A 27,306-nucleotide genomic window follows, 5' to 3' on the forward strand; every position below is an offset into this window, starting at 1 on the left:
TGCCACCCTTTTTTTTTTATCAGGACCTCATACAGCTTAACAGCAAAAACAAGCAAAAGGGCGATAAGAGCTATAAGGGAATAGTAGTGGCATAGAGTAGGGAAAATAGCATTATGATTTGTCCATTTGTCCAAACCAGAAACCTAGTGGGTTATAACTGATTTATCCCTCTATCTGACCTCCTTCTAAGAGTCTTAATGATTCCATATCACAAATATCTCTAAAATATATCTGTTTTTCCACTCTTACTATCAATGCCCTTGTCCAAAAACTACCATCATATCTTTCCTGCTCATGTAGAATAAACTTGTAAATATCTCCCTACATCCACTGTTATACCCTTGAATCCATTTTCCCCCTAATGCTGCAGGGTGATCTTTTAAAAATACATATAAGAACATAACTTTCCCTTGTTTAAAACCCTTTAGCATCTTTCCATTGCTCTTAAAATAAAAACTAAATTCTTCATATAGCACACTTGAACATCTTGACCCCCTTCTTATCATTTCTGTTTCACTTTTTTGTTTCTTACCTGAAAATCAGTATGAGAATGTAAAATATTTGCAAAGAATTACTGATGCTTTTCCTATTTGATGCTGAGAATCTTGGCTGGTGAATTTGTCAGTGAAGGTGGGTAGAGTTGGGGCCAGTAGTAAAGGGGTTTAGAATTCATAATTTAAAAATTCAATTTTATTTTATAGAAGCAGGGAATTCTACCCCATATATCATAACTAAAGTCTTCTTCAATTCAATTATCTTTTGATCATTTTTCCTTAATGATAAAAAGTAGATAAGCTATAGGTCAATGGAATACCATCTCCTTTCGGTTTAAACATTAAATGTATGCTGGCCATGATGTCAAAGAATATTTTATAAAATACAATAGTAATAATTTTTAAGGAGCTAAAATCAAAATATTATGGTAGGAAAAGTTCAGTTATTTTTTTTCCTTTAGCAAAGCAAGACTCCCTGTTTTCTTTCAGTGCAAATATTATTTTTCCATATATAGAAATGAGGATTAGGAACTGAATTTCTCTAACATGAGTTGGAAATAAAATTCTCAAAAAAAATGTCTGCTAAATCATGACATATTTTGCAAACACATGTATTTTTGGATAACTGTTAGCACTGTAAGAATTACACATTAGTTTTATTTTAAAGCATACAACTTAGTGACATTTAGTGTATTTATAGTGTTGTATAGACATGATCTTTATCTAATCCAAAGCATTTTAATCACCCTCAAAAGAGACCCCATATCCATTTAGCAGTCACTCCCAATCTGCCCATTTCTGCCTTCCTTCAGTTCCTGGCAACCACTAATCTGTTTTCTATCCCTGTAGATTTACCTATTCTGAATATTTTATATAAATGGAATCATATAATATCTGACCTTTTGCATATGGCTTCTTTCGCCTAGTATAAGGTTTTCAAGAATCATCCACATTGTAGTATGTCTCAATACATCATTCCTTTTTACAGCTGAATAATATCCCACTGTATACAATAAATATATATTTATTCATTCATCTCTTTTTAATTTTTTTTTGTTAATGTTTATTTATTTTTGAGAGAGAAAGAGACAGAGTATGAGCAGGGGAGGGGCAAAAGAGAGGAAGATGCAGAATCTGAAGCAGGCTCTTGGCTCTGAGCTGTCAGCACAGAACTCAACATGGGGCTCGAACCCATGGACTGTGAGATCATGACCTGAGCCAAAGTGGGACGCTCAACCGACTGAGCCACCCAGGTTCCCCTTATTCATTCATCTCTTGTTGGCTAATTGGGTTGCTTCTACTTTTTTGCTATTATGAATAGTGCTACTATGAACATTTATGTACAACTATTGGTTTGAATACTTATTTCCAGTTCTTTGGGATATAAACCTGTGAGCAGAATTGCTAGGTCATATAGTAAGTATATGTCTAACTTTTTGAGGAACTGCCTGACTGTGTTCGTAGTGGCTACATCATTCTGTATTTTCACCAGCAATCTACAAAGATTCCATTTGCCCTCCATTCTAGTTAACGCTTAGTCTTTCTTTGCACATCTTTGCATGTGTTTTTTTGCCATTTGTGTTGCTTTGGATAAATATCTATATAAGTCTTTTGCCATTTAAAAAAATTGGGTTCTCTTTTTGTTTTTGAGTTACAAGAGCTCTTTGCATGTTGTGGTTACTAGACACTTACAAATATTTTCTCCCATTCTGTAGGTTGTCTTTTTACTTTCATAATAGTTTCCTTTGATATACAAAGGTTTTTAATTCTATGAAGCTTGATTATTATTATTATTACTATTATTTGCTTATGCTTTTGGTGTCATACTCATATACATATCTAGCTATCACCGAATCCAAGGTCATAAAGATTTACCTCCATGTTTTCTACTATGTGTTTATAGTTTTAACTCATACTTAGATCTTTGGTCCATATTACTGCTTTGACAAACAGGCTATATGATCACATGTAAAAGTTATAATGTGGTGAATTAATAAGATAAGAATTTAAATGTATCAGTCCTTGAGAAATCAATTCAACATCAAACAGTACAGGCTATCATAAGCCAAGTGCAAATGAGAATATGAGTTCTGGTGTATTAGTATAATCAAGGCTTGTACAAATTATCGGTGTCTGTTGGAAGGCAACAGATTTCAAGGCTATGTGGAAACAAGTTTTGAATCTCACTTACTTTAAGACTGAGTATTGGAGACAAGAAATTCAGCCACTGATGTTGGATACATAAGGAAGGAAACTCATTTACATATTAAGTCTTCATAAGTAAGAGTGAGAAGTTTCAGAACAAGATCAGCATGAAACCTAATTCATTGCTGTTAGAGCACCGAAGCCTAGGGTCCCTCATCGACCTGATCTCTAGTATGTTACTAGTACATGATGCAACTTGAGGCCTATAGATAGGCTTTAAAAACACTCATGATTCTGTTAAAGTACTGGGGTCTGGAAGCAAGTAAACATTATAGCTAAGTAAATAAAATGGGAAAAATAAAGGATTTTTAAACTATGGAGTTTTATAATATTAGTTACATAGTACTGAATCTGTGACCTTTTGTATTGTGGTGCTTTCAGTCATTAATTCAATAAATTTGCTGGGCACTGGAAGTAAAATATTGAGCAGAACACGAACATTCTGGCCTCACAGGCCTTCGGTTTATTGGAGAACATAAATAATAATCAATAAACACACAAATATATAATTACAAATTTGATTGATATGAAGATAAAGCTTTGCTGTGCCTTTCTGTGTTTGCATCTTCCCTGATTCTTTCCATTTTTCCCCTTTGTCTTTAGCCAGATGGATCTGGCTAAAATATACAGTAAAACCTTGGATTGCGAGTAACTTGTTCTGTGAGTGTTCCATAAGATCAGCAAACATTTCTAATAAATTTTAACTTGATAAATGACTGATGTCTTGTAATACGAGTAATACGTGACACCAAATGTCACATAATCACAACTGAGACAGTGGTTCTTCTCTCTCTCTCTGTGGGATTGGGGGTGATTGTCTCCCATGCTCTGATGCTCAATCTCAGGCCACGGTGTTTGGCAGAAATCAGTGGTTTTTCAAGTGTCCACAACTGGTGCTAGTATATTTTTTGTCACTTCAAAGCACCTATGGACAGTCCTTTGCTTTTCCATACAAAAGTAAGCTTAGGAATGCTTTGCTTCATTCTAGGTCAGGCTGCCTGCAGACATAGACCCATTCCTCTGCTGCCTTATTGCCAATTACATTAAATATAGTATATGACAAGAGTTTATTAATACTGTACTGTAGTCAACATCCATGCGAACATACACAATGGCTCCCATGTAGAAAAAGGTTGAAAAAAAAGGCGGTAAGAAGAAGGAGATGATTATGATGGAAGTTAAGAAGGAAATCATTGAGAAGTACTATTGAGGTATGCAAGTGGCTGAAATTGCAAGGTTTTTTAAAATTTTTTTTTTCAGCGTTTTTTATTTATTTTTGGGACAGAGAGAGACAGAGCATGAACGGAGGAGGGGCAGAGAGAGAGGGAGACACAGAATCGGAAACAGGCTCCAGGCTCTGAGCCATCAGCCCAGAGCCTGACGCGGGGCTCGAACTCACGGACCGCGAGATCGTGACCTGGCTGAAGTCAGACGCTTAACCAACTGCGCCACCCAGGCGCCCCAAAATTGCAAGGTTTTATAAGTCTATGTCTGCATCTTGTCTGCAGAGGAGGAAGAGAAAAAGGTGGAAGGATCCATTTACTTCAAATGAGATTAAGGCAATGTGTAAAATGTGGGAAACAGTGCAAAATTTTGTAAAAAAGCACCACCCAAATAAGTTTGTAGCAGTGCGAGCGATGAATCTGTTTAATGATAATACAATGTCACATTTCCATGAAATCCTCAAAAGGAGTCAAAAGTAAGTGTCATTGGATAGGTTCCTTGTTAAAGTTGCACGAAAAGAGGAAGATTCCATTGAGCCAATAGATAGCAGTGATTCCATCAGTGATAGTGAAAGTTGTCCTACACAATAACCCTCCTCTCTCTTGTCTCCCCCACACTAACCATGAAGGTTTTCAAAGGTAAGTGCAGGTTAATTTGTTTATTTTTCTTTATATTTTGTATTTTCTTTATTATTTTGTATGATAAGACAGTATTGTAATCATTTTTATATGAATATTTTTGGGTTGTAGAACGAATCTTCTGAGTTTCCATTATTTCTTACGGGTAAATTTGCTTTGATATACAAGTGCTTTGGATTACAAGCATGTTTCCGGAACGAATTATGCTCGCAAACCCAGGTTTTACTGTACTTTTGTTTGCGGTGTTACCAACTTAAATTGGGGGATATATATTTTTTATTGTGGCAAAATTTACATCACATGAAACTTACCATTATAACCATTTTTAGGTGTACAGTTAAGTCCCATTAAATATGCTCACATTGTTGTCCTGCCACCACCACCATCCATGTTTAGGACTTTTCATTTTCTCAAAATGAAACTGTACCCATTAAATAATAGCTCCCCATTCCCCCTTCTCTCAGCTCTTATCTTTTTCTCCTTTTGTCTCTATGAATTTGCCTATTCTAGGTATCCTATAGAAAATGGAATCATATGTTTTTCTTTTTGTGTCTGGTTTATTTCATTTGTCATAATGTCTTCCAAGTTTTTCCATGTTGTAGTATGTGTCACAATTTCTTTCCTTTTTTAAGGCCGAATAATACTATGGTATATATATACCATATTGTGTTCATCCATTCATCCACTGATAGATATTTGTGTTTTTTTTACATCTTTCAGCAATTATATTTTTCTTGTATTGTCATTGTATTTTACTGTACAATTAGCAAGAATGTTAGTTAAGAGAAAATATTTTGTGTCCGTTGGCAGATATTCACTGATGTAAGTGGCAAGTATATTTTGGAGTTTTATTTTCTTACTCTTGAGATTAACTTTTAATATTGATACCTTAAACTATTTTCATATTTGAGACTGTATACACATGGTATTTGTTCTTTGAGGTCATCTGTTTTAGTCCATTTTGGCTGCTATTACAAAATAATGCAGACTGTATAGCTTATAAGCAACAGAGATTTATTTCTCATAGTTCTAGAGGCTGGAAGTCTGGATCAGGGTGCCAGCATGGTCTGGCAAGGGCCTTCTTTCATGTTGCAGATATCTTGTCTTATCCTTATATGACTGAAGAGGTGAGGGAGCTCTCTGGGGGTTCTTTTTTAGAGGCACTAATCCCATTCATGAGGGTTTCACATGACCTAAGAACATCCCAAAGTTCTGACCTCCTAACACCATCATCTTTGGAGGTTAGAATTTCAACATGAATTTTAGAGGAACACAAACATTCAGGTCATAGTATGATACATATAGTATTTTTAATTTGATTGTTACCTTAATTTTCATACATTTTAGGCACAATATATATAATGTTTTTAAAATTACCTAAAGAATTAATAGTATTTACTAAAAGATCACATAGTGTATCTTAAGTGTTTAGTGAATAATCATTTGATTTTTCTGAAAAAAAAAAACCATAAAAATTACTCTCTTTAAATGTATTTTGTCATACTAACAGTTTATGTTCTTTAAACAACAAAACTGGAAGTATCACAATTCCAGACTTCCAGTTATATTAGAAAGCTATAGCAATCTAAACAGTATGGTAGAGGCATAAAAATAGACACATAGATTGGGGCATCTGGCTGGCTCAGTCAGTAGATCATGTGACTCTTGATCTTGGGTCCTAAGGTTTGAGCCTCACATTGAATGTAGAGATTACTTAAAAAGAAAAAAAAAGAGGAGCGCTTGGGCAGCTCAATTGGTTAAGCATCTGACTTCGAATCAGTTCATGATCTCATGGTGCGTGAAGTTCAAGCCCCACATGGGGCTCTCTGCTGTTGGCATGAAGCCTACTTCAGATCCTCTGTCCCCTTCTTTCTCTCTGCCCTTCCCCCACTCATTATCTCTCTCTCTCTCTCTTAATAAATAAGTAATCCTTTTTTTTTTAATTTTTTTTTAACGTTTATTTATTTTTGAGACAGAGAGAGACAGAGCATGAACGGGGGAGGGTCAGAGAGAGGGAGACACAGAATCTGAAACAGGCTCTAGGCTCTGAACTATCAGCACAGAGCCCGACGTGGGGCTCAAACTCACGGACCATGAGATCATGACCTGAGCCGAAGTCGGCCACTTAACTGACTGAGCCACCCAGGCGCCCCAATAAATAAGTAATCTTAAAAAATACCTACTAAGAAAGAAAAATGCAGACATAATAGAATAGAAATAGATAGAATAGAAAACCCAGAAATAAACCCAAAGTTATATGGTCAGTTAATCTTTGACAAAGGAGGAATGGATATACAATGGGAAAAAGACAGTCTCTTCAACAAATGGTGTAGAGAAAACAGGGCATCAACATGGAAAAGAATAAAACTGGACCAATTTCTTACGCCATACACAAAAATAAACTCAAAATGGACTAAAAACCTAAATGTGAGACCTGAAACCATAAAAATCATCGAAAAGAGCACTGGCAGTAATTACTGTGACATCAGCCAATAGCAACATTTTTCTAGGTACGTCTCTTGAGGCAAGAGAAACAAAAGTGAAAGTAAACTATTGGGACTACATAAAAATAAAAATCTTCTGCACAGCAAAGGAAACAAACAAAACTAAAAGGCAATCTACAGAATGGAAGAAGATATTTGCAAATGACCTATCTGATAAAGGGTTAGTATCTAAAATATATAAAGAGTTGATACAACTCACCCAAAAAATAACCCAATTAAAAAATGGGCCGAAGACATGAACAGGCATTTCTCCAAAGAAGATGTACAGATGGCCAGTGGACGTATGAAAAGATGCTGAACATCACTCATCATCAAGGAAATGCAAAACAAAACTACAATAAGATACCTGTCAGAATGGCTAAAGTCAAAAACCCAAGAAACAACAGGTGTTGGGGAGGATGTGGAGAAAAAGTAACCCTCATGCACTGTTGATAGGAATGCAAACTGGTGCAACCAGTGTGGAAAACAGTATGGAAAGTCTTCAAAAAGTTAAAAATAGAATTACCATATGATTCAGTAATTACTACTAGGTATTTACCCAAAACATACAAAAACACTAATTCAAAGTGATACATGCACCTCTGTGTTTATTATAGCATTATTTACAGTAACCAAGATATGGAAGCGTGTCCACTGATAGATGAATGGGCAAAGAGGATTGGTGTGTGTATATTTATATGTACATACACACACACAATGGAATATTATTCAGCTGTAAAAAAAAGAATGAAGGTGCGTGTGGGTGGCAAAGTCAGTTTAGCGTCTGACTCTTGATCTCAACTCAGGTCATGATCTCACAGTTCATGAGTTTGAGTCCCACATCCAGTTCTGCACTGATGGTGTGGAGCCTGCTTGAGATTCTGTCTCTCCTTCTCTCTGCCCCTCCACTGCTTGTTCTTTCTCTCTCCCTCTCAAATAAATAAATAAACTTAAAAAATTAAAAAAAAAAAAAACTAATGAGGGGGCCTGGGTGGTTCAGTTGGTTAAGTGTTTGACTTCAGCTCAGGTCATGATCCCGTGGTTTGTGGGTTCAAGCCTCACATCGGGCTCTCCACTGACAGTACGGAGCCTGCTTGGTATATTCTCTCTCTCTCTCTCTCTCTCTCTCTCTCTCCCCCCCCCCTCTCTCTCTCTCCCCCCCTCTCTCTCCCTCTCTCTCTCTGCCCCTCCCAGCACCCCCTCTCTCTCCCTCTCTCTGTCTCAAAATAAATAAATAAAAGTTAAAAAAAAAAATAAAAGTTAAAAAATCTTGCCATTTGCAACGACATGGATAGAGCTAGAGAGTATAATGCTAAGTGAAATAAGTCAGTTAGAGAAAGACAAATACCATATAATTTCACTCATGTGGAATTTAAGAAACAAAACAAATGAGCAAAAGGGAAAAAAAAGAGAGAACAAGAAAACTTAACTATAGAGAACAAACTGATGGTTACCAGAAGAGAGATGGGTCATGGGATGGGTGAAATAGGGGATGGGGATTAAAGAGTACACTTGATCCTGATGAGCACTGAATAATGTATAGAATTGCAGAATCAGTATATTGTACACCTGAAACTAATATAACACTGTATGTTAACTACACTGGAATTACAATAAAAAATCTAAAAACCAACCAAACAAACAAACAAACAAAATCCTTTCTTTAGGGCAAATAGTTTCATCAAGTATGTTGAGTTTGAACATCTGAATTAAATGGTAATGACCATATATAGGTACCAATTTTTTAAAATTTATTTATTTTGAATAGAGCAGGCATGCAAGCAGGGAGAGGCAGAGAGAGAGGAGAGAGAGAATCCAAAGCAGGTTCTGTGCTATCAGTGCAGAGCCCAACATGGGGCTTGATTCCACAAACCATGAGATCATGACCTGAGCCCAAACCAAGAGTCAGGCACTTAACCAACTGATCCACTCAGGCGCCCATATAAATATCATTTTTTATTTTGAATGATACAGATAACTAATACAAAGTGTTTACCCCTTCTTAAAACTATCTCAGGCTTTTGAATGGTTTGTTTTCATTGTAGATCAGTTGCTTTTTAGTATTTATAAGAAATAAATAGTATTGGAGTACCTGGGTGGCTCAGTCGGTTGAGCATCCAACATTGGCTCAGGTCATGATCTTGTGCTTTGTGGGTCACAAAGCCCTGTTTTGGGCTCTATGCTGACAGTTCTGACCCTGGAGCCTGCTTTGGATTCTGTGTCTCCCTCTCTTTCTGCCCCTGCCCCACTTGCGCTCGGACTCTCTCTCTCTCTCTCTCTCTCTCAAAGATAAATAGAAAGGAAGGAAAGGGAAGGAAGGAAGGAAGGAAGGAAGGAAGGAAGGAAGGAAAGAAGAAAGAAAGAAACAATCATAAGTTTCATATACAGATTTCCTCCAGTTACATGGGGTACAGTAATTACTGTGTGGATGAGTGTATGTGTGTGTGCCCCTCCCATCAATCTGTAACCTACCTGAGAAGCTACAAATGTAATCCTAGGATCGTAATTTTTAAAGTTCTTATATTAAAAAATATGTAAGTATACCCATCAAACTGTAAACATCAATTTTTTAATAAATAATCTTAGTGAGGAAAAGCAGGGACTATTTTTTTAATAGTTACATAAAGTATAAATGTAAAATGTATTTTTAATATATAGATATTATATTTATTTTTTAATGTTATATTTTAAATCTTTTAATAAAATAAAATATAAATTATAATAAATTATAAATATATTGTTGAATATATAACATTTTAAGCTGCTGTGTCTTCCTAGTAAGTCGTTTCTTTGATCATTATGTAATAACAATCTTTATCTTTAATATTACTTTTTTTTCTTAGTCTGTATTTTATTTTTTATGCTCCTTTTAAAAATCCTTTTCTTGGGGCGCCTGGGTGATGCAGTCAGTTGAGCATCCAACTCTTGATTTTGACTCAGGTCATGATCCCCTGGTTTGTGAGATTGAGCCCTGCCTTGGGCTCTGCACTGATAGCATGGAGCCTGCTTGGGATTCTCTCTCTGTTCCTCCTCTGCTTGTGCTCTCTCAAAATAAATAAACAAACATTTTTTAATCCTTTTCTTCCCTTAGATTTGAATACATGTTGTTCATTTCTTTTTTGACTTCTTCTGATTTATACATTTTATGTTTTCCATTCTTTAAATGCTTTTTCTTGAAATTATATATCTCTTAAAAAAATTGGTTTTTATTTTTAAATTTTTATTTATTTATTTATTTTATTTGAGGGAGGAAGGGAGGGAGGGAGCGAGGGAGGGAGGGAGGGAGAGAGAGAGAGAGAGAGAGAGAGAGAGAGAGAGCTGCATGCACAAACAGAGAAGGGCCAGAGGAAAAGAAAATCCCAAGCAGGCTCCACACTCAGCTTGGAGCCTGACCTGGGGCTCGATCCCACAACCCTGAGATCATGACCTGAGCTGAAATTAAGAGTTGGACGCTCAACCAACTGATCCACCCAGGTGCCCTGAAATTATACACTGTTTATTTGACAAACTAAAGTTCATTAGTACTTATATCCTCACCAACAGTACAGGGTTCTTAAAATACTTTAACACTGACCCTTCTCTTGATCTTATATCATTTTATTTTTCAGATTTTAGTTCTACCATATTCTATTTCTACCTTCACTTAGCTATTGTTATGATGGCTTCACATGATAAATATTTACTTCCATGTACACATTTACAAATGTTTTTAATCATCACTGCCTATTTTGTTTCATATGTTGACTTTGAAGGGTCTTTTTCCACGTAAATGAAATAGTTCTTTCATCTAGGATCTATGAGTAGTAAGCCTTTGAACGTTGAAAATATTACTTATTTTTCTTCTGCTTTTTTTGTTTGTTTCTGTGAGAAGTCTGTTGTCACTCCAAAGTTCTTTAGTTGTTAATTAACATTTCTTCTCAATATGGTTGATTTTAAGGTTGTCTTTTTCTTTGGTATCCTACAGTGTTCCTGTGTTTCTAACCATGAGTATAGTTTTATTTGTTTGAAATTTGTGATACTCTCTTAATCTACTAATTCACATTTTTCATCAGCTCTCAATTTTCAGCCATTGTATTTTGAATATTAATTTCACTCTTTCTCAATTCTCTCCTTGAAAATTTCTATTAGATGCTTTTTGGGCTTCTTATTCAAACACACTTTATATATTGTTACTCTTTTCCTGCTTTTTGTTTCTTTGTGTTGTCTATAATTTTATCAGCTTTCATTAGCTTTGTGTGCTATTTAACACATTCCTTAGTTTGTAATGAGTTATGTTTTTTAAAATAAACGTTTGTCACCTCTTTTTCCTTTTTATCAACATTTTCAAAACTCTAATTTTATAAAAACTCATTTTAAATTGTTCTGTTGTTTCATTTTCCTTATTGTGCATTCTCCTTTATTGGGTGGGGTGATATGTAGACTGTCATTCATGTCATGACCTGAGCCGATATCAAGAGAAGAGTTGGACATTTAACCAACTGAGCCACCCAGGCACCCCTAGGCTTACCTGTTTTAATGGAACAAAATAAGCTCAGATATTCATGTTTCACTCAGAAAATTTTTGTTTGCAAGCTTACTACAGTTAGCCCAGTTTTGTCTCTCAGCCATGAAGGACCTTGGGCATAAACTTCCATCTCCATTCAGGTCTGAAGGTCTGAGGTCTCCATGGGTGGTATTTGATCCAGTCTCTCACCAGGGTAGCTCAATTCCATTTTACTAGTAAGAGTTCTTTGTCTTTTCTTGGCATCTAGAAATATACTAACTTTGCTTTCAGTGTATGTATTAATATTTGTATTATGATTTGCATAGTATATCTGTTTGTTAAAAAGTGTTTGGTACAAAGTGTATTACCTGGCTGGCTCACTAAGTAGAGCATGCACCTCTTGATCTTGGGGTTGTAAGTTTGAGCTCCACATTGGGTGTAGATATTACTTAAAAATAAAATCTTAGAAAAAAAATGATTGGGTAACTCATTTTTTAAAAATACAGCTATGTTTTTAAGTATTTAGCATGTTTATTTAGATAAATCTAAAAATCACTTACTTAAAACATTTTTTCCAGATTCTCATTAAAATTCAATTTTAATTGTTAGGATTTATTAATAATGATATATTTTTCTTTTTTTACTATTGCCTAATTCATATTTTGTTAAATATCTTTACTACCTTTATCTGTTTGCTACACTATTCAGTAACTTACATGTTTCAAATAATCATTTATTGTGTTAATTTTCATAGGATGAATCTTCAAGAAGAATTGGATAAACTTAAAGTACGTATATCTATTGATAAGGCAACAATACGAGAATTGAACACATGTATGGGAGAGAAAAGAGAAGGTACATTTTTTTGTAAGACTAAATATTTAATGCAGGCATTTTTAAATTATCCAGTACTTGATGTTTTATTTTCAATTTCTTGTAAGAATCTTATCCTTGTTCCCCCTCTTTCCACTGCTTTACTTTCTGATATGTCATTAACATTTTTACCTTTCACAAGAAAATCAAATAGAACACCTAAAAGTCAGCTTTATAATTCATTAAAAATTCTAAAGAGATATTTGATAAGGAGAAGAGATGTTCATTCTTTGGTTCATCAGTAAAGTTTTACTATTTATGTTTGTTCAAAGTTTTATAGATTATATAGAGTTATTATCCTCAATAATTCATTTATATTTTTGTTTGACATTACATTTTTCTGGAACTCATTTAGTGCTCCTCTGTTGTCCTGGAATCAAAATAATAGAGTTAAAAAGAAACTTGGAGGTCTGCAGATCTGCCACCTGATTGACCACTAGCCTAAAACTGTTTAGTAAGAGCAAATGTATCTGTTCCAGTTGAAGTATTATTCCTTTGTTAAAATCAGGATAACTGTATTTACTATATGACTTCAGTCCATACTGTGGTATCTCATTAAAAAAAAGTAAATAAGATTGATATGAAGGATTTCTCCTTGTTTAATTTAACTACAGCTTTGTTGTTACTGCTATGCTTTTTAGGTGTTGACAATTTATAATTAACAATTAATTTAATAATTTATACTTAACAGGTTTTCATATACCACTCATCTTTCTATTGTCCCAATTACTGTTGTTGTTCCAGTTGCTCTTAGGTCACTGGTGCCTTGTCAAAGACAGCATTTGAGATATCTATTTTACACCACTGAAACACTGGTTTTCCTTTGTTTTACCTTCATACTGTGCTTCCCTGTATTTTCTTTGTTTCTTCCACTGGAATTTCCTTCCACTTATTCCTTTCCTTTTGGGGTTCTCTAAGATTTTATCCTCAGTTTACTTTTTAAAAATAACTTTATTGGGTTGCCTGGGTGGCTCAGTTGGTTAAGCATCCAACTTCGGCTCAGGTCATGATCTCACAGTTTGTGAATTCAAGGCCCTCATTAGGCTCTCTGCTGTCAACATGGAGCCTGCTTCGGATTCTCTGTCCCCCTCTCTCTGCCATTCCCCTGTTCGTTCTCTCTCTCTCTCTCTCTCTCTCTCCTTCTGTCTCAAAATAAGTAAATAAAATTATAAAAAGTAATAACTTTATTGTTTCTGGAAAAAGTATGCATACTTATAAATATTCAAGCAATAAGAAAGAATAAAAGAAGACAAAACATCTTAATTCCATTATTTAAAAATCAAAATTTCAATCTTAAATAATTATCAAATCAAATATCTCTTAATACTTACATATAAAGAAGACTAGTTAGATAAATTGTGCAAACAGAAAAACATAATATATGCTATTTTTTAAAAAGATAATTACATAGGGGCATCTGGGTGGGTCAACTGGCTGAGTGTCTGACTTTAGCTCAGGTCGTGATCTCACTGTTTGTGGGTTCAAGCCCTACATCAGGCTCTGTGCTGACAGCTAGGAGCCTGGAGCCTGCTTCACATTCTGTGTCTCCCTCTCTCTCTCTGCTCCTTCCCTGCTTATGTTCTGTCTCTCTCTCTCAAAGATAAATAATAAACATTTTTTTTTAAAAAAAAGATAATTACATATTACTTTATTTGGAACAATCCAAATAAAAAGAAACAGATATAATCATAAAAGAACTGTTGAACTTTAGGTAAATGTTTCATTACGTCAATAGATGTTAATTTCTAAAACTTCCCTCTAAGATTAAAAAGAAAGATCCTAAAAATATTGAAGATGAATTACTTTGTATTTTTTAAAGCATGTATTTCAATTTCAGGGCATATTAAAAATTAATATCTTGTCATGCAAAATGAAAACAAGTTATTTTTAAAATACATTTTATTTTTCTCATGGTTCATGAGTTCGAGCCCCACATCAGGCTCTGCCCTGTTGGTGCTTGGATCCTATGTCCTCCTGTCTCTCTGCCCTTTCCCTACTCAATGCTTGTTCTCTCTCTCTCAAAAATAAACATTTAAAAAAATGGAAATAAAAACAAAAAGTTTTATTTTATTTCCCCCACAGCTTGAGTCTTGTTCATTAAATAAACTTTTAATTTTATCAAAGTCTATAATTTAACATATTGCAACAATAATTTCCCCAGGTTTAAAGTCTTATTTTTATATGCAATGTGCTCAGTACTCATCACAGTTTTAAAACCATCATCTTTCTATTCACGAATTCTTTATTATGATTTATTTTTTTGGTTCACCAGATATAACTGAAACTTCAAGAAGGGATCAAAGTAGCTATATTTGTAAGAGCTTAGATGTTTGAAAATATGTTTCAACAGTTTTTACAGTCAATGGATAAATTGGCTGGGTATAATTGTATCATGTCACACTTTTTTTTCCCCTCAGAACTTTCTAGATATTATTCACTTTTTAGAATGAAAGCTTGTTGTGGAGATATATTATGGAGAGGTGTCAGGTTTGCCCTTCCTCCAGTTCCTCACTCCTTTCTTTGGATATGACTTCCTTTTGCTTTGTGAATGCCTGAATTTTTACTTTTTTCAACCTGATGTTCCAAAACTTAAATAGAAGATGTCTTGATATACTTTGTTCTAAATCATATTTTTGGATTATCCATGTAATTTATTATTTGTCAATTAAGATCTTCCTGCATTACAAGGAAATGTGTTTTTGCATATTGCATTTTTAATACTGCAGTTCAAGGATGTCAGTAATCTTTGTATTTGCTTACTTTTTCTCTTACTTTTCCTCTCCCTCTCCCCATATATATGGAGAGAGAGAGAGGGTTTATATATTATATGTATATTCTTTCCTTTGTTCTTTCTAGTATTTATATTAAATCTACAACTCTTCAAATTCCCACTAATTTTGGATGTCTTATTATTTCTTTTCTGAGCTCATATTTTATTAAATTCAGGTTTTTGGCAAGTTCTTTTCTTTCTTTAATTGTGTTTTTTTCCTGACTGGATCCTAAATCTGTATTTTGTTAAATGTCCATTTCACTCCACCTGCTGGAGAGTGTTTCCTGTCCTGCAAGGGGTGATCTCAGAGATTTTAAATATCTGGCTTTAGCTGTCACCAGTCTGGTGGTTCTTATCTTTACTAAGAACTATTTCTGCTTCTCTTCATTCCCTTCCTGGGAATCCTGTAGATCCAGACTTACAGTTGATATTATTTTCTGTTTTCCTAAAGGACTCCCTTTAATATTTATTATAGCGCACATCTGCTGGTGATGACTTCTTTCAGCTTTTTTATACCTGAAAAAGCAACCTTTATTTTGTCTTTATTTTTGAAAGATCTTTTCACTAAGTATAGAATTCTGCATTGGCAGGGTTTTTTTTTTCTTTTGATACTAAAAAACAAATTTACTCTATTATCTTCTGGCTTAAAGTGTTTTCAGTGAGAATTCACCTGTCATTCTTATCTTTTTTAAAACAATACATAACATGTTTTTTTTTTTTTTTTTTTTCTACTCTCTCCTATTGGGAGAATGAACTATTCTTAGGCCTGTGTGACTTTTGGAGATTATTTCCTTTAATCCTTTTAGGTGGTTCTTTCTTTGGGCTGTTTACACACACACCTGTGCTGATCTGTACTTAGCTGAAGACTTGAGGGGGACCCCCTGTAGACCTTCGGAGCTCTCCCTGTGTCCGAGCAGATTTCTGTTCCTTGGCACTGTATCCTGCAAAGTCCAGCTTCCTTGGTCTGCCTGGACTCTGGGATCTGTCACTTCAATTTAGGAAGAATACCAGACCCATTTAGTGCCCCATTTCTGTGCTGTAGCCTGGAAGTGCTCCAGGCAATAAGTGGGAAAAAGGATTGGATTCACTTCATTTGTTTGCCCTTAGGGCTGACTACTTTGCAGTGTCTTAGACACCCAATGTCTGAGAACCATTTTTTTCATCTCTTATTCTCTAGTTTTAGTTGTTCCACATGGACAGGTAAATCTAGTGTCTCTGGTACTTACTTTTATTGTCATTGAACATATTTCCCTGGATTAAAATCCCAAATCTATAGGGATAGTAACCTTTCTCCATGTACCAGGTGTATTTTCTTATTTCCTGCTACCTGTTTTCCCCTGCCTATTTTTATAAAGATTTCAGAAGTTTTGCATGTTTTTTTTTAAAATACTCATTACCTTTCCTCTCAAATCAGTTCTGTCTCCTCTAACTTCCCGCACAAGCACCTTAACCGCTGTCACACTAAATTTCTCTTTACTGAAAATTACAATTCATAGTGTAATGAATCTGCTACAATCCCACAATATCTCTGTTAGAAGCTGGAGAGATCTGAGCTGCCAGGTGTCTATGTAGCTGATTTAAGATAATAAGCCAAATGAAAGTAACAGTCAAGCCTTTAATCACTTACTATATAAGCAAGAGGCTAAAGTGGAGAAAGCATCAACTCTCTCTGTTCCATCTTCCCCCTGGAACTGCCTGCTAGTTGAGGATCAGATGGATCAGCACAGACAGAGGGGTTGTCTTACAGCCAAAGGAGCTCTGAGCAAAAGTCTCCTGCATTTTTATTGACCTGAGTCTTGGGGGAGAAAGGAAGGGAGGGCTAGGAGAAGAAAAGTATTGGGTATTGAGTCAGATGCAAGAAAAATGTCTTTAAGGTTACCCCCCACCCCAGCAAACAAATAAGGACATCTCAACAGAGGCACTTGAGGAAGGCCTCAGCCAAAGGGCTGCCAGTCAGGAGGTGTTCACCTGGAGGCCTAGTGGAGGTACACAAGGCAGGAACAGAGACATGCATAAGAATGTGGTTGGCAGGGGGAACCTGAGCCCTTGACTATAAACTCCCTTCAGGGACCGCAGTCTATTGGCTGTGTGCCAGGTCTGGTTGGGGGTGGGGGGAGCAGCTTTCCCTCATAGGGCCTGCCAGGTAAAGCATATAATACCTATGTTCAGGCCTAAGAAATCACCTATAGGATTAGGCTTGGAGCAGGAATCCTCAATCTTTACAAATACAAGAGTATGTTCATAAAACCACTGTTTATGGTATTTTTCATTGAAAGCTGAAGAGCTGTTTATTAATAAAAGGATGAAACAAACAAATGTGAAAGCTCAGAAACTATAGCAAGTCCATGTACACACACACACACACACACACACACACACACACACACATAATTTTTTGTTGTTGTTGTTATGTGGGTCTGTGGATTGGCTGAAACAATCTGGTCCAGCTCATCTGGTCCAGCTCTTTTTTAGGCTACAAGTGGAGTTTATTTCTGCTTCTTGGCCACAAAAGGACAAGTATAAACATGCAGAGCCTTTTAAGCCTTGATTTAGAACTGGCACGTTGTGACTTTTATCCACATTCTTTGGCTAAAATAAGTCATTTTATTAAATACAGCTACCAACAATTCATATGTCTTCTCTGTATGAGTTCCTGTGGAGGATTGGGGAGCACTTTTAGACTTTTTAGGCCCTTACCCATAAACTTCCTAGAAGTCCTTTGTCCAGCTGAAAGGATCTACTAAGCATCCCATTATTACTTTCAGAGATTGTCAGTAACAGGCATGACAGTCAAACCCAGAGGCCATGTCTCAATATCAACATCTTAGATTTGGCCTTTATCCTGCCAATGTGTCAGTGACTGCTCCTTTGATATGGTGAGAAACACCTTCATTTCCAATCCTGAAAGTAATGGAAGGTATGCACTTCTATATGCCTGTGGCTGCTTCCTTTTTGAACTCAGTTCTTTTCTTGAAACCTAGTCAAGTGCAGCCAGTAACAACCAACTCATGCTGTCAGCATTCTACCCTGGATATTCCTCACTTACTGTTATACATTTATTAGCTACATTTTTTGTCTTCTGTGTTTTGTCAAATGGTATTTTGCCAAATGTTGGCCACTGCATAACACAAGACCGTTTTCTCAGCCTTCTGAAACATGTTCTTTGGCACCCATTACCCATCCCCAAGTCAATGCCACATAATTTAGATTTTTATTATAGCAGCATTCACTTATAGTTATCAATTTCTGTACCTGACAGCTTTTGCTACGGCATAAATGACCACAAAATTTCAATGACTTGCAACAATACACAGGATTTTTCTTGTTTATGGTTTCTGCAGATCAGCTGGGCAGATGTGCTTCAGGCTGCAGTTCTGTTGTTTGTCTGAAGCATACTGAGTTCACATGATTCCACATGTCTCAGTCTTGGGCCCAGGCTGAGCAGGGCAGGTACTCTCTGGCATGTTCTTTTCAAAGCAGACACTGGAAGCTTCCAAGGGGAGAGGTTCAGAAATACCTAAGTTCTAGGCTTATAACAGGCACATTCTTATTTATTCCCACATTCCTTTAGGCAAAGTAATTCATATGGCCAACCTCAACATCAGTGGAGTAGAGATCTGTACTCCACCCATGAAGGTAGAGGATGATGGAGTAAGCATTTGCTGACTAATAATCTACTATAGTGTGATATGAAAGTATTAACCAAAAGCATTTGCTGTTTTTCAAGTACCTACTGGTCAAAAGAATCACTATACTGAAGTGGCATATTTTAAGTCATATTCTGCAATCCTTCATAATGATAATAAGTTTTAAAAATAATTTGATAAAATAGCTAAAAGAATCTACAAAGAGAAAACATTGCAGAAGAATTTAATTTGTTAATGTAATCTAAGAGAATTAAGAGAAGAGAAAAACATGGAAGATAGGATAAGTTTAAACAATTATGAATAAACAGTATTAAATGTTAAAAAGTGGAGAGGGAAGAAACTCCTGGGAAAGAATATAAATCAGAATGAATTTTATAAACTAAAACATTAAAGATAAATCTCCAGCAAGGTGAAACATGCTCATACATCTACCATAGGACAAAAATAGAAATGCATATTTCTAACTAGGTCCTCTTGGTTCATTTCTCAAATCCTGAGATCCTCGAAGGGGAGGAGAATCAAGGGGCAAAGGGGGCTCCTTGTTCTTCCCCATCACCTGGGCCTAGCTATTTGAATACTCTTTATAAATCCTGTGAAGGTGAGAAACTAAAGTTTTTGACAGAAAACCACACGTGAGCATGGTCAACCAGTCCACCAGTGGGCTTTGCTCACACACGGGAGCACAAAGCAGCAATCCAATTCATTTTTAAATCAGTCTTCAGCATTTATTTTATTGGAATTATTTAGCTATTTTTAGCATTCTATGCTCTTTGAGCATAGAACTATTTTCCTCTTATTTTTAAGAGTAAATATTTCACTTAGAACTATAGCAGATATTTAAATGACTTGAACAGCTGAATTGTATTTGCATATTATTTCTATATTGCTGAAAGAGTGTTGTAAATGAATTCAGCACCATGGTGTTAGGGGACTAGAAAAAGAAACTTGGGAACCAACAGATTATTATCAAGGTAAAGGTACATATTCCCCAGGTGGCAAATTCTACCTATTCTAGCTTTTATTATCCTTAGGATAGTGTTCTATTTATTTCATGAGTACAGAAGTTTTAATTGGATATGTCATGTTTCAAAGACAAAAGAAATGCCTAATTCACTCTAACAAACTTGTTAGTCACTGTTTCTACCAAGAGGATTTCTACTCTACTGAGAATAATATTGTTTTCTTTTTCCTTTGTTGATAAATCAAAGTTTTACACTGACCTACAGCAGCCAAGCATACTTTAAAGCAAAATCACCTCAGTCTAACACAGATATGCATCCTTTTAGCTTTGTGTATTCTTTTTGCCCTTCTATTAATTAAGAAATGTTGTATCCTAAAAATAATTCAATAATAAAATATTAAATTTGTCACAATAATTTATCTGATTAGCAAACATTTGTTATAAGTTTTAGTGTATTTAAATTTTAATAATGTTAACTGAAATTTTATGATTATTTTTTTCCTTTAATTTTGATATCTTGCTTGTACATTTTTGCTTGGTTGAAAGGTTGTGGTAGTCAAATGCATCGTCAGTATATAGGAATCATTTATAGAAACAACTTCACCTGTTATCTGGGTTTTTGTGTGTTATACAGTGACAGTTTTCCTGGAAATTAGATTTTTATGGTTTACTCTGCCTACTGTGTGATCTTTTACCTGAAGGAAAGGGGATGGTAGGGGCTGTTAGAGTTTCAGTCCACCCTAATTCGGGTACTGTTTGCTTTGTTCAGCAATCACTCTGATCCTCCTGGCAGGGAACAAGATCCAGAGAACAAAACTAGTAGTGACTGTGTAGATAAGAAGGCAGTGAATTCTGCTTTTAAGGCAAAGGGGAAATAGTCTACAAAAGAATGAAAATAGGAATAAAAGTATAGCATTGTTAACCTGAAGATCTGTTGTACCTTTGAAAATCTTACACTGGGGGAAAAAAAAGACGCTACAAAGATACGTAATTATGTGACTGAAAATCTTGGAAAAGGTCACCATTTAGTTTCTAGCCAAATACTTGACAATAAAATAGGCTAGAGTATTCATAATTGAGGAAGCAGAACCTTTTTCCTTAAAATGACAGGACAGTGTTTCAGCATTATATGAGTTACCATAATATATTATTTATTCTCCACCAGAACAACTCTGTGGATATGGTGAAGATGATGGGGTCAAGAAGAGTACTCCAGAGAAGAATGGGAAAGAAATGTCGGAGCAGACATGGCAGAAGGTAGTGCAATCTTTAAGATATTGAGCTGAGGAAGTTAAATCTGAATTTTAACATAAAGGATTATAGTTTAAAACGAGGGCTCATGAACTTAAACCTTGTGTGCATCCTTAATTTAAATTCATAATTCAAAATCATTGGCTTGCCAAAATGGGTTAAAAAAATCAATGTTAGTGAAATAAATGTGCAAACACTTGTGCTTCTGTTGACATAGATTAAAAATATCTTAAAGATGAAATGAAGAGAATGACAATGGAAATTAAAAAGATGTATACTATATGTGCTTATTAATTATAATTTAGCAATTTAACTTTAAAATGGAACATGATGAGACTCTGTTATACTTCAAAAGGCATACAGGTTTAAAATATTTAAATGATTAAAACTGAGCATAGTTTTAACTTCGGTAAAGTAAAATGGTAACATGTTTATCATTTAATTTTAAACTTAAAAATATACATGACCCATCTCATTTTAGATAGAAATTTATGACCATATAATTTTGGATAGCACTCCCTGCTTTAATAGACCCACTTGTATAAACCCTGTAGTCACTTTACATCATGTCTGTAATTAATAATAAAATGTTCTTTAAATCTTAACATTGATCTTTACAATTTTATACTTAATTCATATTTTTGTATATAAACATATTATTATCAAGATCCATTAAGTTGGCTTGGTTGCATTTTAGCCTCTTTGTTATTGTTATAAAGGAAAATATTCTTTAAAAATTTGTTTTAGTGTTTATTTAGTTTTGAGAGAGAGAGACAGGCAGACAGACAGAATGTGAGTGGGGGAGGGGCAGAGAGAGAAGGAGACACAGAATCTGAAGCAGGCTTCAAGCTCTGAGCTGTCAGCACAGAACCCGATGTGGGGCTCCAACTCACGAATGGTGAGATCGTGACCTGAGCCAAAGTTGGATGCTTAATCAACTGAGCCACTCAGGAACCCCCAAAATTTTCTTTAAATGTTTTCATCCTATAACTGGTTTGTCATTTGCTACACTAGATACTTAGATAAAGCTGGAAATACACAAATATATAAACAGAAATATTAATGCTGCTACTTATATTTGTTTCATCTGTGACTTGACTTATAGGAAATCTAGGAATTTACAACAGTTGATGTGATCCCTTATACTTCTAACACTTGCCATATGTCAGGTAACAAAGGCTGTCATCTCAATACTGAGTAACACATATCAGGTTACCACAATAACATACAGAACAAGAAATGCTCACATTCATTTATCTTAAGGTAAATATATAATTGAAATTACACATTATCAACTGGAATGTCATATAGTTTGAATAGCTTCTTTGTTTCAGAACAATATTTTTGTTTGCTGGGGTTTGTATAATTTAATCTGGCTATATAATACTGTGCTACTATCTACCACTATCTTAGGGTAGGAACCCTGAGGAAATCTGTTATTTCTTTCCACCTATGGCTACTACCATAGTGGATCCAGAAATCCATTTTAAGTCTTTAAAACCCAACAGGAATTATTTGCATTGGTCCATACTAATTTGCCACTTTTTTTTTTTTTTTTTTTAAATTTTTAACGTTTATTTATTTTTGAGACAGAGAGAGACAGAGCATGAACGGGGGAGGGTCAGAGAGAGGGAGACACAGAATCCGAAACAGGCTCCAGGCTGTGAGCTGTCAGCACAGAGCCCTACGCGGGGCTCGAACTCACGGACCGCGAGATCATGACCCGAGCCGAAGTCGGCCGCTTAACCGACTGAGCCACCCAGGCGCCCCATCCACTTTTTTTTTTATATTAACCTAATGTAATTGTATGAGTCATGATTTAACCATTTTTAGTTGGGTTTCCTTATTTTAAAAGGATGTATTGTAAACTCATTCAAAATAGGATTAAAAGATAGTAACAACTTGAAAACGGTATTTACTTACATAGTAGAAATGAAACATATAAGATGATTTTTTAATAATATATTAATATTTCACACTATTATGGTATGAGTTGAGTCCCCCGACCAATGTTATCCTGTCAAAGTCCTAATCACCAGCATCTAAGCATGTGACTATATTTGGAAATGAGGTCTTCAAAGAGTCAGTTAAGTTAAAATGATTATTAGGGTTTAAGCTACCCAATATGGTATTTTTTTATGGCAGCCCTAGCAAAGTATTATAGACACTTTACAAAGTCAAGTGTTTTATTTCAGTTTTGAAAGGAACTACCTTTCTGGTAAATTATTTAAACGATCAGTACTGGAGGAAAGTATGCACTTGAGCTGATTTACAGAAAAATCAAATACCTTTAACAAATCCCTAGGCTTTCATTTTCAAATATATATTGAAATTTTCTTTTCTATTTCTGGAGGCTTAACATCAGGTTAACAACAATTTTAAGAGTGTACTTTGAACAACACTTTAATATGTGCTATGGACTATGGGAAGTAGTGTCTCTGTTTTGTTATTTGTCCTCCATTTTAAACTTAAATGAGCTTAATTTTGACCAGTTCTTATGAGTAAACATAGATTCACTTTAGGCAGTTAACATACTTAAACATTTTAAATGTAACAGACTTTAAACATTTTTCCAGTGTTATATAAAATTTTCATGAGTTGTACCTAACATAAATGGATTTTAGTCAAAAGAAAAAGATAATGCTAATTTCCAGAATTGAAATCTCATACTTAAGGTGTTTGTTACATTTGTTCATAACATATTTTAATCAAAAGTACAAAGTTGATTTAATTTGATCTAATTCAGCAATATTTAATGCAAGTAATTATATTTCAGCTCAAGTAATTTTATTAAGTAGCTGTTATGATTAATAATAATAGAGACAATAATGAGGTGGTAATGGTGATGATAAACTGTTTAGAACTCACTGTCTATGAGGAATTGTGGTGTATGATCATGTTCAATACTTATAATCTACAAGACAGATGTTACTAATCCCATTTCACAGATAAGGAAACTTTAAAATAGGTTAAATATTTTACCAGGTTAAAGTAACCTGAGCTGGAAGTAAGATATAGCACAGAAAATATTCAATATCCCCAAGACCATACTGTTTCTTAATATTTTTGTATCACTACTGTCAAAATCAATTTTTTTAAAAACAGTATAATTGCTTACTTCCACAAAATAGATTTTAAAAAATACAGTTTATTCTATTTACTCCACCATGGAATTAACCTGTTAAAATATTTTAAAATATATATATGAAAACTATACTATTGTTTGCAGTGATTAAAACCACTAAGAAACTGAAGAGGTTGTAAAAAGGTGATATTCCCTATCTGGTAGTAGTGTTTACTAAATGGAGAATAAAATTTGGCATACAATGATTTTGAAAAAGTAAATGATTTTTAACCAGAGTTCATGTGTTCTTGAACACTGTATTTTTTGTCACTTTATCCAGCTCTTCAGTGAAGTATTTGCATTGAAAAGGAACAATAGAATTTCTCTTGCATATATGCACAGAGGTCTGCAATAGTCTGATACAAGCTCTTTCATATACCTCTACTCCAGGTCAAGAGTAAGCCCTATAAAGACATAGATCTAACAGTAAGGGAATGTATCATATTACAGAAAAGCAAATTTAAATTAGATGAGATTCTTAATATTGTGTTGGGAAATATCCATGTCCTGGGACAGGATAACTAATCAGTAAAATCTGTTGAATTAAATGAAGAAGGTCGACCTCACAAGAAAAGTAGGGGGTGTAGAAGTACAGGTAAATCAGAAATGACTGAAAGTAATGTTTAGGAAACAGCTTACATCTTCACCACCTTAACTAAATCCAGTAAATTGGAAAGTGGTAAATATGTGCATATTTTCATCTTGCAGATTTTTGGAATATTTTATATCCTTGGTTTTCAATACATCAAATATGTTTTCACCTTTGAAGAATTGTTTTAAAAGTAAAAATGAGTCTATATAGTTTCCCAATCATTTAGATTTCTTGCTTGACTCCAGTCCTTTGTTCATTTCCCATGTGTATCTGGGCGACTCTTCTTCCCCACATAGCTTGTAGAATACTGTGAGGGGCGCAAAATCTTGAATTTGAATCCCAGTTCAAAGAATGTTTACCTCTCTGCATTATTTAAGTTTTCAGACCCTCTGTATCCTCCTCTGGGAAGATAATTGTTGGCTCTACTTACCTCACATGGTTTTGGGATGATCTAGAGAGATCATGTTTATGAAGCCATTCCGTAAACTGTACTTTACAAACAATAGTGATTATTTGTTTTTCAAGATTTAAGCTGAAATCAACTCTTTGAAAGTTTCATATTCATGGCTTAGAATTAATTGCTTTGTCCTTTTTGCCCAGACTTACGGCACTTAGATCCTGTCCTTAATCAGTTTTATTTACGCATGTGCCTTTCTTTCCAAATAGTTTTTGAAATCTCTTAAGGTCAGAAATTGTATGTTTTCATTTCTTTGTCCTACAACATGAACATTGTTTGTTGAAATAAATTAATGCAATATTGGAATAATTGTAATTTTAAGTTGTTAGACTTTTTTTGGTAAATGTTTCCTTATTGTATAAACTAAGGACCTCATGACTGCTAAAATTACATTTTTCTCACTTAGAATAAAGTAGACTTGGTAGATTATTTTTTTAACTAGGTAACCATTTTTTCATATGATTGTTAGATATTGAAGAAAATTGTTATTTTATTAATAAAGTTTCTCTATGTATCTATTTTTAGATTTCGTATAAATTGTTTTTTTCTCTGAAAATATGTTTTCACAATAATTAGACTACATAGCTAAAGTGCTTATCTCAGAAAACTGCAAAGTTTATTAGCATACTTAGTTCTGTGTCACTTTGTGTAGAATTTTAACTTCTTTTACCATCTGTCCTTTATTTAACAGATGTATTATTGCATTTTATAATGTATTTATCTACACCACCTTAGAATTATTTAGAAATTAAGTACTTTAGATTTATTTTGTCCTTGTGCTAAGTGTAATTTTATTTTCATAAGTTAGAAATGATAAAAAATATACAGCAGATTATGGTTTTTGGACTTTTAAAAGAATAAATTAAACTCTAATGTTTAGGTCATTGAATTGGAAAGTCGGCTAAAATCTTTTGAGAAAAGGTCAAGAAAATTAAAAGAAGGGAATAAAAAATTAATGAAAGAAAATGACTTCCTGCAATCACTCTTAAAGCAGCAACAGGAAGATGCAGAGGACAGGGAAAAAGAGCTAGAACAGCTACAAAGGGGGAGTAAAGAAGTAGAAAAAGATAAAGCTGGACTTCAAGTAAAAATCAGTGAGCTGGAGAGAGAAGTCACTTCCCTAAGGAGACAAGTGGCAGAAGCTAATGGTTTGAGAAATGAAAATGAAGAGCTGAAGAATTCAATGGAGAAACTGCAGCAATTAGCAGACAAAGCTCAATCTGAGATGGCCACCACGGAAGTGAGATCTGGACAATATGATTGTAAGACAACCACTACCAAGGTTAAATTTAAAGCCGCCAAGAAAAAGTGCCCTGTGGGCCGTTACCACACTGTTCTCAATCACTCCATCAAGGTTATGAGCAATGTGTTTGAGAACCTCAGCAAGGACGGCTGGGAGGATGTGAGTGAAAGCAGGTAAGGCTCTCATTAACTTAGCTCTGTGGTGGGGACACTGTGCATATGTAAAGCACCAGCAAATGGAGATTGAATTTCAACTACTGTCGATTTGGTATTCAGAAAAAATACTGTCAGATCCTTTGAAATATCTTGGGAGGTCTTGTTCTGAGCTTATTGACTGAAATTTGCATGCAAAATTAGCCACAACTGCATGAGTATTTGAATAGGTGCCAGGAAACCCAAAAGAAGGCAATGCTTGATTTCTTCCAGTGATGCTATTTTCATGCAGTCATGAGGCTTGAAATTGACAGTTTGGCAGGTTGATTTAATTTGCTGGCCCTTTGCATATTCACCACTGACAGCTAAGGATTCCCAGGCAAGCCTACTAAGTCGGTTTAGTTATCTTGTGACATGCCAACCTGGGAGGAGAAACATTTTTCCCCCTTAATTTAGTTAGATAAATTTTGAATGACCCATTTCAGCTTGTTACCAGATGTCTACAAGCTGTTTAACATCCTTTAAATTAAGAACCATCTTCACTAATTATTTCATGTATGTATTATGCAAAGTCATTGTACTAACTTTAATTGAATGATGGTTAAAAATCAGTTCTTTAAAGTTAAAGCTCTATAAATTCCTGGTCCTAAGTTATATAACACCTAGTGAATAGCAACAGGAGAATACTAAAAATCTATAATATTTCTTT

General features: G+C 34.7%; 1 protein-coding gene across 4 annotated transcripts in view; it reads left to right on the plus strand.

Moving 5' to 3' along the window:
* Positions 1-27,306, plus strand: part of CNTLN (centlein) — a 323,473-nt gene that overhangs the window by 185,543 nt on the left and 110,624 nt on the right. For all 4 annotated transcript variants that reach the window (XR_007455010.1, XM_049618615.1, XM_049618453.1 and 1 more), the window contains exons 13-15: positions 12,282-12,382; positions 20,944-21,035; positions 26,083-26,618. Coding sequence is in view for 3 of the 4 variants with exons in the window: in XM_049618615.1 (XP_049474572.1) it covers positions 12,282-12,382; positions 20,944-21,035; positions 26,083-26,618 (729 nt within the window). In the remaining variant the exon portion in view is untranslated. The remainder of the gene's footprint in view (positions 1-12,281; positions 12,383-20,943; positions 21,036-26,082; positions 26,619-27,306) is intronic.

Source organism: Panthera uncia, chromosome D4, assembly GCF_023721935.1.
Source record: "Panthera uncia isolate 11264 chromosome D4, Puncia_PCG_1.0, whole genome shotgun sequence".
NCBI lineage: Eukaryota > Metazoa > Chordata > Mammalia > Carnivora > Felidae > Panthera > Panthera uncia.